This window comes from Oryctolagus cuniculus, chromosome 11 (assembly GCF_051225735.1).
Source record: "Oryctolagus cuniculus isolate XC-2025 breed Fujian yellow rabbit chromosome 11, ASM5122573v1, whole genome shotgun sequence".
NCBI classification, from domain to species: Eukaryota; Metazoa; Chordata; class Mammalia; order Lagomorpha; family Leporidae; genus Oryctolagus; species Oryctolagus cuniculus.
Genome location: NC_142877.1, coordinates 57,640,056 through 57,657,327, shown reverse-complemented (window position 1 = coordinate 57,657,327; position 17,272 = coordinate 57,640,056). Strand labels below are relative to the sequence as shown.

Below are 17,272 nucleotides of genomic sequence, written 5' to 3'. Positions count from 1 at the left end.
AGGAACTGAAATGACACCAAGTGAAACTGAAGGTAAGAGGGGACAGCACACTGTCACTCTCAGGGGAGGTAAATGTTAGAGGGCAGCACCGGCGTTTGTGACGGTGAGAACATTTAAGACCGCTGACCTCTGTCTGGCATGGAGAGGGCTGGACATCCTTAGCCAGAGAAAAGTCAAACAAATGGAGAAGCCAACAACTCTTCCGGGACCCAGCAGAGAGATGGGCATCAGGGAACAACCACTGCTGTCAAACCAAAGAAACTGACAAGCAAACACAGAGATTTGTGCCTTCCCAGAGAAGAAACCCCCAGGCACAGACCTCCGCAGGAACCAGGACTGAAGTAGAAAAACCCAGACTACAGCGAGGGAGCTGCTGGGATCAGTGCGTCTGCACATGAGTTAGAAACCCTGGGAGGATCCAGCCACCAGAGCCCCTGCACTTCCAGGACTGGTACTTCTCGAAGCTTGAGCAAGTCCTCTTACGCTCTGGCAGGGGAGGAGTGAAGAATCTCTTCTGAGAGACCCCAGAGCTCTGTTCTTCTCAGCAAGACCCTGGCCTCACAAACATCCAGTTCCCAGACCCTAACCTGCTGAGGGAAGGGAAACAGCCAACTCCAGCCACTCTGGCCGTCCTGTGCCACTGAAGGGGGAGGCGGCTGGGACACCCACGTGAAGTCCACAGTCCAAGGTACAAACTCGCTGAGAGACTGAGGGCTGTAGAGCACAGTCCCCTCCAGCTTACCACCATGTCTCTAAAGTTCCTTGTAGCAGGAGCATCGCTGCTAAAAAATGATGAGACGTTTACTAAAAGATACAGGATGAAAGACAAGGCAGGCATCAGAATGAGGCTCGGCTGTCTCAGTGATGCTGGAATGATCATATTGGAATTTAAAACGACTGTGATTAACACACAAACAGGCTGTGCTCTGAACATCGATGCCTCCCCAAATTCATGTCATGGCACCTAACACCCAATGTCATAGTATTAAGAGGTGGGGCCTTTACGGGGTTTTTAGGTCACAAGGAAGGGCTCAATCAGCATGAATGGAGTTAGCGCCCTTGTCCAAGAAGCCTGAGGGAGCCCCTTGCCCCTCCCTGGGGGAGGATGCAGCAAGAAGGTGCCTTCCGTGGAGCAGAGAGCCAGCCTCCCCAGCACCGTCATCTTTGACTTCCCGGCCTCCGTAACCATGAGAAGTAATTTCCGTTGTTTACAGATTACCCAGCCCAAGGTAGTTTGTTATAGGCACTGAGCAGATGGAGACAGAGGGGCTGTGGTGGATAAAGCAGGCTGTGGACAAGAACAGATGAGCAGTGAGGGCAGAGAAAAGGAAATCCTAAGAAACAGTAAAGAAAGACTAGAAGTCAAAAACGGAAATGACAAATGCCTTGGATGGGCAGTGGTAGACTGGACATGACCGAGGAAGGAATGTCAGCGTTAGGGTACGTAGATAGAAATTGCCCAAAGTGCAAAGACAGCAAAGATCAAGACCAAAAAGAACGAGCGAGAAATGTGGGACAACCACAAAAGGTGTAACGTGTTATGGAAATACCGGAAGACAAAGAAAAAAAGGGAAACACTTGGAACAATAATAATCACAGAGAATGTTAATGTCAGACACCAGACTACGGACCTTGGAAGCTCAGAGAACACTGAGCAGGAAAAATGGAAAAATAAAATAAAAGCCAACCTACCACACCTGTACATATCACATCAAACTATAGGAAATCAAAGACCAGACATAAGCCTTTAAAAAGCACCTTCTTTATAGAGGGCTGGAGGCAAGCATTATCCCAGATTTCTTCTCAGGAGCCTTGCAAGAAGAGAATGAGCGAAATATTGAAGGGGGGGGGGGGGATGCTTCCCAACTAGAATTCTATACCCAGTGAAATTATCATTCAGGTTTAAGGGGATAAAAAATGACTTTGTCAGGTAAAAAGTTTAAGAAAGTTGCTGCCAGTAAACCTCTCTTGTAAGAAACATTAAAATAAATTCTTTAGAGAGAAGGGAGATAATAAAGTCAGAAACTTGGATCCACATGGAGAAAGGAAGAGCACCAAGGAATAAGTGAAAGTAAACTATAAATTCATAATTTTCTTATTTCTTGATTGATAGCTGTTCATTCAAAGTAACAAGTGTGTTCAATTTTTGTGTATGTGTGTATATGTATATCAGAACACATACACACACACACTTACCTATAAGTGAAATTAATCACAATAATTATATAAGAAATGAGAAGACAAGTCCAAATCCTGCTAATGCATCATGGGAAACAGCAGGGGACGTTTCAGCTACTTGGATCCCTGCCACCCCTGTGGGAGACCCTGAATTGAGTTCCCAGCTCACGGCTTCCACTTGGTTCAGCCCAAGCTGCCTCAGGCATTTGGGAAGAGAACCAGTCAAAGGCAGATCTCTCTGTCTCGATCCTTCTGCCTTTCAAATAAATAAAAACAAATTAATTAATTTCACATCTTTTTAAAGATAATTTTATTTTGGTACAAACAATTTTTGAATCCATGCATAATTTTTTCACAGCATCATTTTCCATGAATTTTTTAAAAAGATTTATTTTATTTATTTGAAAAACAGAGTTACAGAGAGAGGTAGAGACAGAGAGGGAGGTCTTCCATCCGCTGGTCCACTCCCCAGATGGCAGCAACGGCTGCAGCTGCGCCAATCTGAAGCTGAGAGCCAGGAGCCTCCTCCAGGTCTCCCACGTGGGTGCAAGGGCCCAAGGACTTGGGCCATCTTCTACTGCTTGCCCAGGCCATAGCAGAGAGCTGGATTGGAAGAGGAACAACTGGGACTAGAATCAGCGCCCATATGGGATGCCAACGCTTCAGGCCAGGGCTTTAACCCACTTGCCACAGTGCCAGCCCCTCCATGAATTTTTAAAAGATTTCTTGAAGTTTGCAAATGAGGTAAACCACTACAAAAGGGGGGTATAACTGATACACTAATAAAAGAGAGAAATGCAAACATTAAAAAATGCTAAATGGAAAGCACAAAAATGCAGAAAAGAATAGAAAGACAAAAATAAAAAGAATGAGGTTAACAAAAAGGGAGCAATAATGAATGTGATAGATAAAAACACAACTGAGTGAGTGCTAACTCTGAACATCAGTGGATCTAAATATAGCAATTGAAGACCAGAGATTGTCAAAGTGGATCAAGAAAAATGACGCTGCTGCTTGTTGTCTATAAGAAATCTACTTAAATATAAAGATCCATGTAGATTAAGAGTAAATGGGGTTGGGGCCGGCATGATGGCGTAACTGGTAAAGCCGCTACCTGCAGTGTCAGCATCCCATATGGGCACTGGTTCGAGTCCTGGCTGCTCCACTTCCAAGCCAGCTCTCTGCTATGGCCTGGGAAAGCAGTGGAAGATGGTCCAATGTGGGAGACACGGGAGAAGCTCCTGGCTCCTTGCTTCAGATCGGCCCAGCTCCGGCCATTGTGGCTATTTGTGGACTAAATCAGCAGATGAAAAAGCTTGCTCTCTCTCTCTGTCTCTCTCCCTCCCTCTCTGTAACTCTGCCTTTCAAATAAATAAATTTAAAAAAAAAAAAAGAGTAAATGGGTGGACAGAGATATACAATACTAATATTAATCAAAAGAAAGTAAGAACAGCTATGTTAATTTCAGACAGACTTTAAAGCAGGAAAAGTTATTAGAGCTAAAGAGGAGCATTACATACTGATAAATGCATTAATTTTCAAAAAAGACAACAATTCTTAGTGTATATGCAGCTAACAAGAGTGTCTAAGTGATACAAAAACCTGGTAAGAACTGGGGTGAGCTAGTTTAGCCTAGCAATGATGCTGTGCAAGTCCCACATCAGAGAGCACTTAAGGTTTTTTTGTTTTGTTTTGTTTTGTTTTGTTTTATAAGTAGAGTTATAGACAGTGAGAGAGAGAGACAGAGAGAAAGGTCTTCCTTCTGTTGGTTCACTCCCCAAATGGCCGCTGCAGCCGGTACTGAGCCAATCCGAAGCCAGGAGCCAGGTGCTTCTTCCTGGTCTCCCATGCGGGTGCAGGGCCCAAGCACCTGGGCCATCCTCCACTGCCCTCATGGGCCACAGCAGAGAGCTGGACTGGAAGAGGTGCAACCGGGACTGGAACCCGGCGCCCATATGGGATGCCAATGCCGCAGGTGGAGGATTAACCAAGTGAGCCATGGCACCAGCCCCAGCACCTAAGTTTAATACACAGCTCCAGTGCTGGTCATTGTGGTTATCTGGGGAGTGAACCAGCAGATGGAAGATCCCTCTCTCTTCCCACCCTCCACCCCTGTAACTCTGAATTTCCAAAGTAAATAAATAGATCTTTAAAAAAATAATAAAAGACTCTCTGAGGGTAAGTTCTCCTCCTAGAGCCCCTTCACACTCAGCTATAGCATACAGAATTGGAAACGTAAATTAACTACTGCACTCATCAAATTCAAACTGAAAACGTGTAGTACATTCTCCATAGCTAGACTTCCTTGCCAAAAACTGATTTACCCTAAAACACAAAGCTGTGCTTATTTGTGATTTGGCCAGCAGATGTCAGCCTCACCCAAGAAAATTGCCAAGATGCCCAGCAAAGCAGGCTGGGTGCAGATCTGTGTGGTTGTATGTGTCTGGGAAATTCATGCAATACCCTCAGCATCCGTTACTCTAAACAAAACTGTCCCATTTTTGGCTAAATGTCAGTATCCAGGAATATTATAATTGATTTGCCAGGGAAATGACATCGCTAAGGTGGGGTGGCTGTTTGATACAGCAATAAAGCTACAGCTTGGGAGGCCTGCATCCCATATCAGTGTGCCGAGTTCTGTCCTGCTAATGCACACCCTGGGAGGCAGCCCGTGATGGCTCAAAAACTTGGGTCCCTCCCACCCACATGGGAAACCCAGATGGAGTTTGTCTCCTGGCCTCCCCTGGCTCAGCCACATCTATGGAGTGTGTTTGGGGATGGAACCAGTGGATGGATGACAATCTTTCTCTCTCTGTCTCTCAAATAAATGAAAATAAGCAAAAACTAAATAAAGACAGCATTTCCAGGAATAAAGCATTTCAAGTAGTTATCTTTTTTTTTCTGCCAGGGTGATGGGATTTCCTTATCGCAGGAGAGATTACTGTCAGAAATGCTGTGTTCCATTGATCTAAAGGCACACATTTCTCCACACTCTAACACTTATGCAATCAGCATGTGTCTTGCAATTGGTGGTGCTAACTTATTTTAACTTTTAAAAATGGAATAGAAAATAACCATGTGCCTTACAAAATACGGTTTATCAGATTCAGTGACCTACATAATTGTAGAAATTAAATGTACGGAGTCTCTCAAGCAAGTGAGGGAAAGATTTTGTAGATTTCCCTTTTATAATTATCTAGAAGAATGAAAGATTTCTTCTTTGACAGCGTAGCCTTTGCTGAGGCAGGGGGTCTCAGTGGGTTCCCAGATCTGATTAATGTTTTAGACATTTGGTTAATTATCTTTTTTTGAAAAAGATTTATTTATTTATTTGAAAGTCAGAGTTATACACATAGAGAATGAGAGAGAGCGAGAGGTCTTCCATCCATGGGTTCACTCCCAAATGGCCGCAACGGCTGGAGCTGCACCGATCTGAAGCCAGGAGCTTTTTCCCAGTCTCCCACATGGGTGCAGGGGCCTAAGGACTTGGGCCATCTTCTACTGCTTTCCCAGGCCATAGCAGAGAGCTGGCTTGGAAGTGGAGCAGCTGGGACTCGAACCAGCACCAATATGGGATACCAGCACTGCAGGCAGCAGCTTTACCCAGCACACCACAGCGCCGGCCCCTAATTATCTTTTCACAATCTCTCTCAATCTCCTCTTCTATCACCCTTTAAGAAATCATGGCAGGCCGGCACCGCGGCTCACTAGGCTAATCCTCCACCTTGCAGCGCCGGCACACTGGGTTCTAGTCCCGGTCAGGGCGCCGGATTCTGTCCCGGTTGCCCCTCTTCCAGGCCAGCTCTCTGCTGTGGCCAGGGAGTGCAGTGGAGGATGGCCCAGGTGCTTGGGCCCTGCACCCCATTGGAGACCAGGAGAAGCACCTGGCTCCTGCCATCGGATCAGCGCGGTGCGCCAGTCGCAGTGTTCCAGCCGTGGCGGCCATTGGAGGGTGAACCAACGGCAAAAGGAAGACCTTTCTCTCTGTCTCTCTCACTGTCCACTCTGCCTGTGAAAAAAAAAAAATTAAAAAAAAATCATGGCAGGGAGCTAAGAAAACAGTTCAATATTGCCAAGATGAATGTCTGTGCAATGCATATGGAAGGAGGAACTTCACCAGCAAAGGCAGAGCTAGGTGGGATGGGTTCTCAGACTTAAGAAGCACGGGTCCCATGTACACTGCTTTTAGTAGCTGTAATTATCTCCCAGAAGTGAAGGACGTCCCATCACAGTGCTGTATCAAGTCCCAGCTGCTAATCCACTACTTGTTAGCAGCTGCAGGAGAGATGTGAGCACAGGCACAGTGGCACAGTCTGGGTGTTGCTCAGAACACACAACTGAGTAGGCAAATCGGGGTTAGCACAGCCCTGCTGAGCTCGCCTTACAGAAGTCAGGGAGCTTCATCCTCAGAGGGGCAAAGTCTCCACCTGCCTCCAGGAGAGCCTGGTGGAGATGGAGAGGAAGGGGCGAGAAGAGACACCCTCCCACCCTGATCCAGAGTTTGACTCACAGCCCTCTCGCTTGTTTTCCTGTTGCTGAAATGTAGACCACGTGTGCTAAGAGACAGAGCCAGGGAGACGCTTTTTAGTTTTTGTTGTCTGAGGCAGTGCAGGCCGACATCTGTCCTATTTGTGAAGTGACCATCTCTGAGGGCGGGAGGTTGGATTTGCAGTCAGTTCTGCTGGTGGCCTGACGCTGGTCAAACGCTGGCCCTCCCTTTGAGGCTGGGAAAGAGAGGCACTTACAGGGAGTATATTCCTGGATAATTACATTTAAAAGACATGGCTCCCAGCCTCTGATCAGGTTATTTGCTTTTTCTTGTTGCAGCATTACATTTTTTTCCTTCTTCTTTTAAAACATTTTTGTTTATTTTAATTTTATTTGAAAGGCAGAGAGATAGACGGAGATTTTCCACCCACTGATTCAATCCCCAGACACCCACAACTAGGGCTGGGCCAGGCTGAAGCCAGGATCTCAGAACTTAATCCAGGTCTCTAGGGTGGATGGCAGGGAATCAAGTAGTCAAACAATCTGCTGCCTGCCAAGGTATTCATCAGCAGGAAGCTGGGTTAGAAGAGAAACAGCCAGGTGCGAACCCAGGCCTTCTGATATAAGATTTAGTCTCTTAACTACTGCACCAGAGACATACCCTTTGTGTCTATTGGGTTGAATGAGTTCTTTAACAGTGTTTTCTCCAAAGAAGACATACAAATGGCCAAGAGTTCTATCAAAAGATGCTCGGTATCACTAACCATCAGTATCAGAATGAGATATCAGCTTACACCTGTTACATGGCACATGTTAGGTCACACAAAACATGGAAAATGGTTCAGATGCATGGAAAACAGTATGCAGGTTTCTCAAAAATTATAAATAGGACTACCATGCGATCCAGCAATCCCACTCTTCAGTATTTATCCAAAGGAATTGAAATCAGGATCTCAAAGACACTTGTATTGGCACCACAATGATCATTGTGGCATTATTCACAGTGATTAAGACATGGAAACAACCTAAATGTCCACCAGCAGATGACTGGATGAAGTGTCACACACACACACACACACACACACACATATACACACACACAATGATGAATATTATTAAGCCTGAAAAAAGAAGAAAATATTTCAATATACCATGACATGCATGAAATTGAGGACATCATGCAAAGTGAAACAGGCCAGTCGCAGAAAGACAAACACTGTTTGATACCACTTACGTGAGATGTCACGTAAAGCCTCAGGCCAGTGTTCAGGTTAGGCTGCTGCTTGCAACACCAGCAGCCTAGGTTGAAGCATCAATCAAAATTCCAGTTGCTCTGCTTCTGATCCAGCTTCCTGCTAATGTGCCTGGGAAAGCAACAGAAGATGGCCCAAGTGCTTGGGCCCTTATCACCCATGTGGGAGACCAGGAAGGAGCTCTGGCTCCTGGCTTTGGCCATTTGCGGGGTGAACCAGTGGATGGGAGGTCTCTCTGTCTCTCCCTCTCTCTCCATCATTCTGCCTTTCAAATAAATAAATAAATCTTTAATAAATTTTTAACAAATATGTTGAAGCAGAGAGTGGAAGGGTGGTTGCCAGGCACTAAGAGGAAGGGAAAGGGAGAGTTGTTATTCTGAGATTATAAATCTTAGTTATGCAAAATGACTCAAGTCCTGTGAGCTGATGTACAACATTATGTCTATAGATAATAATAATGGAGCCGGCGCCGTGGCTCAATAGGCTAATCCTCCGCCTAGCGGCGCCGGCACACCGGGTTCTAGTCCCGGTCGGGGCGCCGGATTCTGTCCCGGTTGTCCCTCTTCCAGGCCAGCTCTCTGCTATGGCCAGGGAGTGCAGTGGAGGATGGCCCAGGTGCTTGGGCCCTGCACCCCATGGGAGACCAGGAAAAGCACCTGGCTCCTGGCTCCTGCCATCGGATCAGCGCGGTGCGCCGGCTGCAGCGGCGGCCATTGGAGGGTGAACCAACGGCAAAGGAAGACCTTTCTCTCTCTGTCTCTCTCTCTCACTGTCCACTCTGCCTATCAAAAATAAAAAAAAAAAAAGATAATAATAATGCATGATGCTCCTAAAAGTTTAAGAGGCTAGATCTCATGATAAGCATTTGACTCGCAGAAAAGGGGTTGGAGCATCTATATGAGTGATAGGGACCCAGACACTTGATCCATCACTTGCTGCCTCCCAGCGTGCCCATTGCTAGGAGCTAGAGCCAGGATTCCAACCCAGACCTCCATGTAAGAGGTGGTCATTTTAACTGCCATCTTAGCCATTAGGCCAAAAGCTTGCTTCCTGCCTCTTTTTTAAAAATGTATTTATTTACTTTGAAGGACAAAGAGACAGAGACAGATAGAGAGCACCTATCTGTCAGTTCATTCCCCCAAATACAACAGACAGGGCCCAAGCCAGGCTGAATGAAGCTCAAGCCAGGGACCCAATCTGTGTCCCTCACATGGGTGTCAGGAGAGCAGAGCTGGGGCTTGAACCCAGGCATCTCAAGTGGCGGCATTCACCTGCCACCATATTCTTAATTTCCATTCTCCCTTATACCTCGGTATCTTCTTTTCTCTTCCTCAGCCTTCTCTTTATCTTGTTCTTTATCTTCTTTTCTTTATTCTTGTTCTTCTTTAAGTAGTTGAGGCAAAGGTAATAGCTACCTGGTCCACACAGTGGTCATTTTCTGAGATGTGATTTAAATGATTATCGCTGTGTTGCTCCTGGAGATGGGCAGAGCCAGGTCCCTGGCTCTATCCACATGACCTTCTACAGCCCCTCTAGTAGAAAAAGCTTCTAGTAACTATAAGGCACTTTCAGACATATCTCCTTTAAGTCTTTTTTTTTTTTTTTTTTTTTTTTTTTTTTTTTTTTTTTGGCAGGCAGAGTAGACAGTGAGAGAGAGACAGAGAGAAAGGTCTTCCTTTTGCCGTTGGTTCACCCTCCAATGGCCGCCGCAGCCGGCGCACCGCATTGATCCAATGGCAGGAGCCAGGTACTTATCCTGGTCTCCCATGGGATGCAGGGCCCAAGTACTTGGGCCATCCTCCACTGCCTTCCTGGGCCACAGCAGAGAGCTGGCCTGGAAGAGGGGCAACCGGGACAGAATCCGGCGCCCCGACCAGGACGAGAACCCGGTGTGCTGACGCCGCAAGGCGGAGGATTAGCCTAGTGAGCCATGGTGCTGGCCTCCTTTAAGTCTTATAACCATATAGGGAGCTGACACAATCTGAAAACGTTCAGAGAAGGAAAATACTTAGCAAGATGGGCAAGTAGTTAAGGTCAGAGCCAAATCTAGACCCAAGTCTCCTCACGCCCAAGCCAGCCCTCTTTGTGTCAGAGCACATGCCTGGCTTGTGCAGGAGTCCAGGCTATTTCTGAGCCTCAGAGCAGCTTTGCTGCCTGTACTTGGATTTGACCATGACCTGTGCACCCTGGTCCTCTGAGCTCCACCTCCCTACCCTCATCACCACTGGCCCTTGCTTGCCTTCCCACGAACCCTCTGCCAAGATGAGTGTTCTACAGATTAGGTGGGGATGCTCACGGGACCATTGGAGCTTATAGTTTAGTGAAAGACATGGTAGGAAAATCAGCAGTTACTTTTCATTAAATACCAGCAGGACACAGAGAAATTGACTTCCCGGGAGTCACCATGCCTGGGCAAGTCTGGACAAAAGAGTGAAGGCTGAACATAGAAAGGGGAAAAGTAGAAGAAGCAACAGACCATTGATATTCAAGCAGAGTGGAAGACATGTGCAGAGACAGAGAGTAATGGAATACCATGTAGCATCTTCAGAAAATACACCTGTGCCTAGTGGGAGACGGGGAGCATGTGGGAGAAAGAGCAAAAATGAGAATGGAGAAAGTGGTTAGAAATCAAATTATGAACCAAAATCCTCTGTGTTGTTGGGCTTTTTATTTAGCCTCAGAATATAGGAAACCACTGAAACATTTATGAAGTGATACGGTTAGATTCACCTGCTACAAACGTCACTCTGGCAGAAATATAGGAGATGGACCGAAGAGGGAGCCAGGGCAGGAGGAAAATAATTGAGCTGCCACAGACACTGGAGGAGAAATGTGGTGATCAGAACCAAGGCAGGAACACGGGGAGTGGAGGGGAAAGGAGGGGGTTCAGGGATGTTTAGGACATGAGCGGCTGTCTGAGTCCCTCTGTGCTGCTAGGACAGAATACCTCATGCTGGGCTCTCGGTAGGTCATAGGCATTTATTTCTCACGGTTATGCAGGGTGGAAGTCCAAGTCCAAGATCGAGGTGTGGGCAGGTTGGGCATCTGGGATAGCCCCATTCCTCCTGGATGGTTCCTCTCATGGCCATAGTGGCAGGGACAAAGAAGCAATCTGGGGCCTTTACAAGACACCAATCCGGTCATGAGGGCAGAGCTGTGACTTGATCACTCCCCAGAAGGATCCAATGGGAATGGAGTTTCAACATGAATTTGAGAGGGAGCACAGTCAAGCCATGGCCATGGCTAAGCCCAGCACCAATTATGCTTACATTCATGTGGGAGGGGAGGGATGAGGAGAAGGAAGAAACAGAGCCAAGTTAAAATTTCTTCTTGACTAAAGGGGTATTGATATTTTTTATTAAGAATGAAATTTGTTTTCAAATGAATATTTTATTTAATACTCCAATGCTATCTTGAAAGGCAAAATAATAACTCTCATACAAATATAAGGTAAAATGTGCTAAAAGATTTTACTCAACTTATTCATTATAAAGGATAGCCAATAACATGTTGAACTTGAACAAAGAGTATTTGAGAAGCTGGTGTATATACATGGACAACGTAATGAATGGCTAGGTTAGATACAAAACAACAAATTAACCTCCAACCATATCGTAAGTTGTAATCTCCAGAATTATTGGTTCCACTGAACAGAAATTATTTGCACCTCTACCCAACACAAACCTGTAAGGTCACGTCTATCCTACAAAATATGTTATAACATACTCCTGTGAGTGGAAAATGCGGACTAGCCCTGTAGTAATAAGAATATCTGGCAATCTTGTCTGCCTGTTTTCAAGTTTAGGACCACTTGATGAGTTCAAATGTGGACACAGTGAGTTTCATGTACTCCTGAAATACTGAAATAGAGAAGTCCGTTGGGCAACTGGATTTATGAATTTGAGAGGCTTTTAGAGGTCAAGGCTGACTTACAATAGGTGAAGGAATGGAAACAGACAGTTCAGCCAAGGAAGGTATGCAAAGTCAGAAGCAGAAGAGAAAAGGAAAGACTTAGAAACATTAATCTTTAAGGATGGGTCAAGGAAAAACTGAAAGACCGGTAGTACTGATTGGAAAAATTAAGCCGCAAATAAAAGACACATGAGTTTGTTTCAGAAAGCGAGAGCTTCAGGACCATAAACCAGAAAGTCTCCATGAGGGAAGGCGAGTGCAGAGATACCATTGGATTTGCAACCTGGAATTTCCCTGCCAGGATCTGGAATTCCCCGAAACAAACCCTTCCGCACAAAACTGGCCAACAGGGTTTTATTTACTGGAGAAGCAAATGACCCCTTGACTCCAGTGATGAAAACCATGGAGGGCTGGCTGTGCCACTCCCTCACTGCAGTGAACTCCTGCTAAGGGACAGGCAAGGCCGCTTCAGGCTCTGGGAACTGCAGAGAGACAGGGTCCCACCTCTACATTACAGGGGTTCAGGCTCACTGCTACTGCCGTTTACTTTACCTATGACTTGTAGTAGTAAGAAATATTTCAACAGGTGGGCTATGAAAGTTCCAACCAACTTTAGAACCCCAGGTTGTCTCAACATGTGTGACGTCTTTCTCCTTAATTCCCACTGCTGCAGGCTTTCCCCACCATCACAGCCGCACCTGCTCGGACAGCAGCGACTGCACAGAAAAAGCCACTTTGCCATCTCTTCTTGCGTGAGACTGTACTGCCTTCAGCACCCACACTCTGCCCCTTGGCCCTCCGAAACCTTGAACCTGACTGGAAAAAGGCAGCCTGGTATAGTAGGAAGAAAACCAGCCTGAGAGACTTGGAATCTACATCCTGATGCTGTCACAAACTGCATGCTGAGAGAGAGAGAGAGAGAGGGAGAGAGAATCTTAGGCAATGCCACTTCATTCCTCTGCACGTTGGTTTCTCTACTATGTGGGTATCAGAATACATATGGTGAAAGAGTGGTAAAGGGGACCAAGGATTTTCTCCCAGGCTTTGCCATTGGCAAGGGCAGTTGGAAGATTTAAGAAGTTCAAGTTTGGGGAGCAAGAGTTGTTACTGGAATGCTCTCAAAGGACTCAAGCTAAGAGGGGAAGGAGAAATCGGACACCATGGTGCAACCTGCCCTGGGACTCCTTCAGAATATGTTCATTTTTCGTTCTCCTAATTAAATTCCAGACTATCTTCCGCAGTAGATGCCTATTTTTCTTCTTGAGTTCTGATCCTGGAAGACCTACTTGAAGCCTTGTCTTAAATTCAGTTCTGCCCTCTGCCCAAAATTCTCTCTGCATAGGAAAAGGGATGATGGGCATTCAAGATGACTCCTCCTGACCACGGCAAACTTTCATTATATTTTCTGCTGGCAGAATACAACACAATTAAAAATATATTTTAAAATCATGGTATGTTTTAAAAAATAATTAACAGTTGTGGTTTGCTTTGCAGAACTGTCTCAGGGTTTGAGCACATAACGATAGTCTGCTCCATAGTACTTGAGTACAGAGCATCTTGCAAATTTTTATTTTGTTTTTTAAAAATCTATTTTATTTATTTGAAGGACAAAGTGACAGAGAGAGATCTTCCATCTACTGGTTCACTCTTCAAATGGCCAGGAGCCCAGAGCTCCATCCAGGTCTCTCATGTGGGTGCAGGGGCCATCTTCTGCTGCCCCAGGTCTATGAACAGGGAGCTGGATCAGAAATGGAGCAGCTAGGACTGCAACCGACTCTCTGATATAGGATGCCGGAGTTGCAAGCCGCAGCTTAACCCACTGTGCCTCAATGCTCTTCCCTGTTCGGAACATGTTAGCTACGTCCCTCCCCCAAGGAAATGTTATCAGAATGAGAGAGGTATGACAGGCACATGCCCAGTAATATAGTACTTCATGGCCTAATACATTGCAAGACAACGAAGACCAGAAGAGAAGCCTTTGAATTTGAGGGAAATCATAGCCATGTGTGTTAAAGAGAAAATTCCCATTGTAGGACCCCAAAAGCGGTGTCCTCTTGTGACGACCCCAGAAACACAGACTCCAGACCAGACGATGCAATAGAACAGGAGGTAATTTTATTTCATTTGCGCAAATGGGCCCTCTACTGCTGCAAGCAGCAAGCAAGCGAGAGGAGCCCCGAGCAGCTATCTTACACAGCTTTTAAAAGGCAAAACCACAAAATTAACATACTATAGACTGGCGTAAGTTCATTGGATAATTTTCAGTAGCGGGCCTTGTATGGCAGTCTAAAAGTGGTAATGTCGGTGGAAAAGTATTAGGTCAAAGGGATACATTAGGGGAGGGGGTTTCTAGGAGAGAGGAATAGGTTGCTACGTGCCTTGCAGCTTTCTTTGTTAACCTTGAGCAAGCGTAGGGAAGGGGCTTATCTACAAGGCAGGTGTTCTGTGTATCTCTGGTTAGTAGCTGACTGCTTTCTCTGTGAACCGGTTTACTCCCCATTTTCCAAGGCCGTCTCTGGAACGGTTTGTCTCAGGAGTTTTATTTTATTTTTTTTTTAAAAGGCTATTTTTATGGTGACTCACAGCCGCTTCTTTCACCATGAGACACGGTAGCAGACATGCATTGTTCTTCTTCCATGTGGTTGTCAGCAACAGGGGATCGATCCTAGCTAAGCAGAGACAAAGGGCTGGGGAATTTTAGAGGTCTGGGGTCGGGGGAGTCTCAGAACATCTGTGTTTATTCATTGGCCTCACCCAAAGGAAAAGGAAACCTCCCCATATCTTCCAGCATGGAGATAGGTTGATAGCTTAGTGGGAACCTCAGCCCCAGCCTAAGGCTCCTACCCTTGGGAGACACAGAAACTGAGATGGGGGCAGTGTCTTCCCTGGGCTCCACATTTCAGACATTGGTCTCAGGGCCTAGCAAAGAAAATCATCCCTGGGTTGTAAAACTGGAGGGAGGCTACAAAATTTACATCTCAAAAGGACAGAAAAAAGATTTACAATAATAATATATAAATAATATATATATATATAAATAATATATAAATAAGTTACATAAACTTCCTACATGTAGTGCTCTAAGGGAGATCAGGAGCCAAGGGGGAGTGGGGGAGAACTCTGTTCACCCAAGCTGAAGAGAAGTTAGTGTCACCTTTGTCAAGAAAGAAAAAAGGAAGATCTGAGATTGGTTCCAAGGGCCCAGCAGATGCCAGAATCCCTGTGACCCAAGTCCCTTCTAGGAAAAGGAGTGGTGTTTGCATAAAACAACTGCCTATCTCCAGTATGTTTTAAGTCATCTCTAGATTATGCATGATACCTAATGCAATACAAACACTATGTGAACAGTTGTTATATTGCATTGTGCAGGGAATAATGACAAGAAAATGTGTCTGAACACATTTAATACAGGCACAATCTTTTTTTGAATATTTTTCATCCTTGGTTGGTTGGTCGAATACATGGAGGTGGTGTTAGGTAGGAAGTCAGATATGAGCTTATGTGTGTATGACAGGACTAAAGAGAAGACATCTATATCCAGCATATGCATCTACATCTCAAAGTCATCCAGATAATGTTTCAGGGGCATCCTGCCCTGCCCCCTTCTACCTGATAACCTGCCAGGTGGAGGTCCCTGCCCCTTCTGCCTGACAAATCTTCCACAATCTCCCAGATGCAGCCCAGTATCTGCATTTCAAACACCCTACTCCAGATCCCCATTCTCTAGGGGATCCTGCTCACCCTTCCTCTGAACCCAGGATGGCGCCAGCTAGGCTTCCTCCTGTCTGATACCTTCAAGGGAAAACTCAGATAGGAGCTTCTTAATATTTACAGCCATAAAATCCTTTGTTTCAGGAGGAGATGTGTGAAGACAAAGACCCATCTTCTTAAGCCCCCCACCCCACCCCACCCCCAGCCTCTGCCTCTCTGCTGAGCCGCCCTGCCTAGTCTGGCCAGGTGTAATCTCTCCACTCAACCATGTAACCTCACTCCTTCCCCCTGCCCGAGCGACTGCACTCTCTCTCAGGTCCTGTCAGGAGAGGTGCCCATCTGTTCTTGCGGATGTCCCTACCTTAATAAACTTTGCTACTTTTTACTTTCCACTACTCTGTCTCATGCCTGAATTCTTTCTTGCAGGAAGACAAGAACCCTCCATTCTGCGGTAACAGTGGGACACACGGATGTGTGGAGGGCTGGCTCTTCATTTAAAGAGACTAACAGTACATTTGATCCCATCTTTTCAAAGAACTGAATCTGGGCTGCAGAAAGAAACAATCCCCACATGCAGCCTCGCCAGAAGCTCCTCCTCGACACAGGGGTGGATAAACTGAAAGTGTATGGGCCCCTGTATCTCTGTCTCTATTCTAGGTTCTTGCCCCCACAGGGATAAGAATTCAAAGCAGAGGCATAACTGTGGTGCAAAGAGCAAGATGTATTCAAGAGAGACAGAGAGAGGGAATACCATTCATGCATGCTTGTGGGCAACCCCATAGGCAGAGATACCTCCAGTGGGCCGGAGAATTGCCTAAGGGAGTGGGGGAAGAAGCCAAAGTGGGACCCATAAGCACAGCTAAGAGCAAATGAAGAGAAAGGGTACTCCCGCATTATCAGTCTTTTTTATGATGCGGGGTGGTGCCCTGGTTGAATATACAAATGGGGTGGAGTTTAGTGTGAACAGGACTTTATGGGGTTTTCATGGTGCCTCCATATAGAGGTCAACTTCCACATGGCCATCATAGCATCTCCTCCGTCCTGGTCCTGGAGAAACACAAAGGCATCATGGGAAAGTGGGTGTGTTTGACTGACAAGTAAGGGGGTAGAGTTACAGTGCAAGACTGGCAGGAATCCCGGCTCATCTATTTTTACCTAACTCCCTGCCTATATACCCCTAAATCAGATGCATCCAGGGAGTGTCTCTCTGTAGGTAAGGATTCCAGGATGGTTTTGGGGTGGTCAGGATAGCTTTGTCTGACCCCTAGAGGCCCCTTTTCTCTCCAGGGATGGGCATAGCATCTCCTCCATCCTGGTCCTGGAGAAACACAAAGGCATCATGGGAAAGTGGGTGTGTTTGACTGACAAGTAAGGGGGTAGAGTTACAGTGCAAGACTGGCAGGAATCCCGGCTCATCTATTTTTACCTAACTCCCTGCCTATATACCCCTAAATCAGATGCATCCAGGGAGTGTCTCTCTGTAGGTAAGGATTCCAGGATGGTTTCAGGGGTGGTCAGGATAGCTTTGTCTGACCCCTAGAGGCCCCTTTTCTCTCCAGGGATGGGCACATGCAATCTCAGGATAGGAGAGAGAAAACAACAGTGCTGCCTCCCCCACCCCTGCCATAAACAGACGGAAGAGCTGAGAGATGAGTCAGCATCTTTTGCAGAAGACTCTATTATTAGTCCCAGGAACCAAAGCTTCCCCTGCTCCCTGTCTCCTTAGCTCT

The 17,272-nt window shown here is 46.1% G+C and overlaps 1 protein-coding gene across 3 annotated transcripts in view; it reads left to right on the top strand.

The window, feature by feature from the left end:
• Positions 1–16,136, top strand: part of TESPA1 (thymocyte expressed, positive selection associated 1) — a 47,399-nt gene extending 31,263 nt beyond the window's left edge. The window contains exon 12 of one of the 3 annotated variants that reach the window (XM_089307414.1): positions 15,969–16,136. In XM_089307414.1, the coding sequence (XP_089163540.1) occupies positions 15,969–15,997 (29 nt within the window). In that variant the 3' untranslated portion in view covers positions 15,998–16,136. Of the gene's footprint in view, positions 1–12,504; positions 13,280–15,968 lie in introns of those variants that run through there. The other 2 variants (XM_017341920.4, XM_089307415.1) reach the window with 2 other exon arrangements.
• Positions 16,137–17,272: the final 1,136 nt, after the last annotated feature.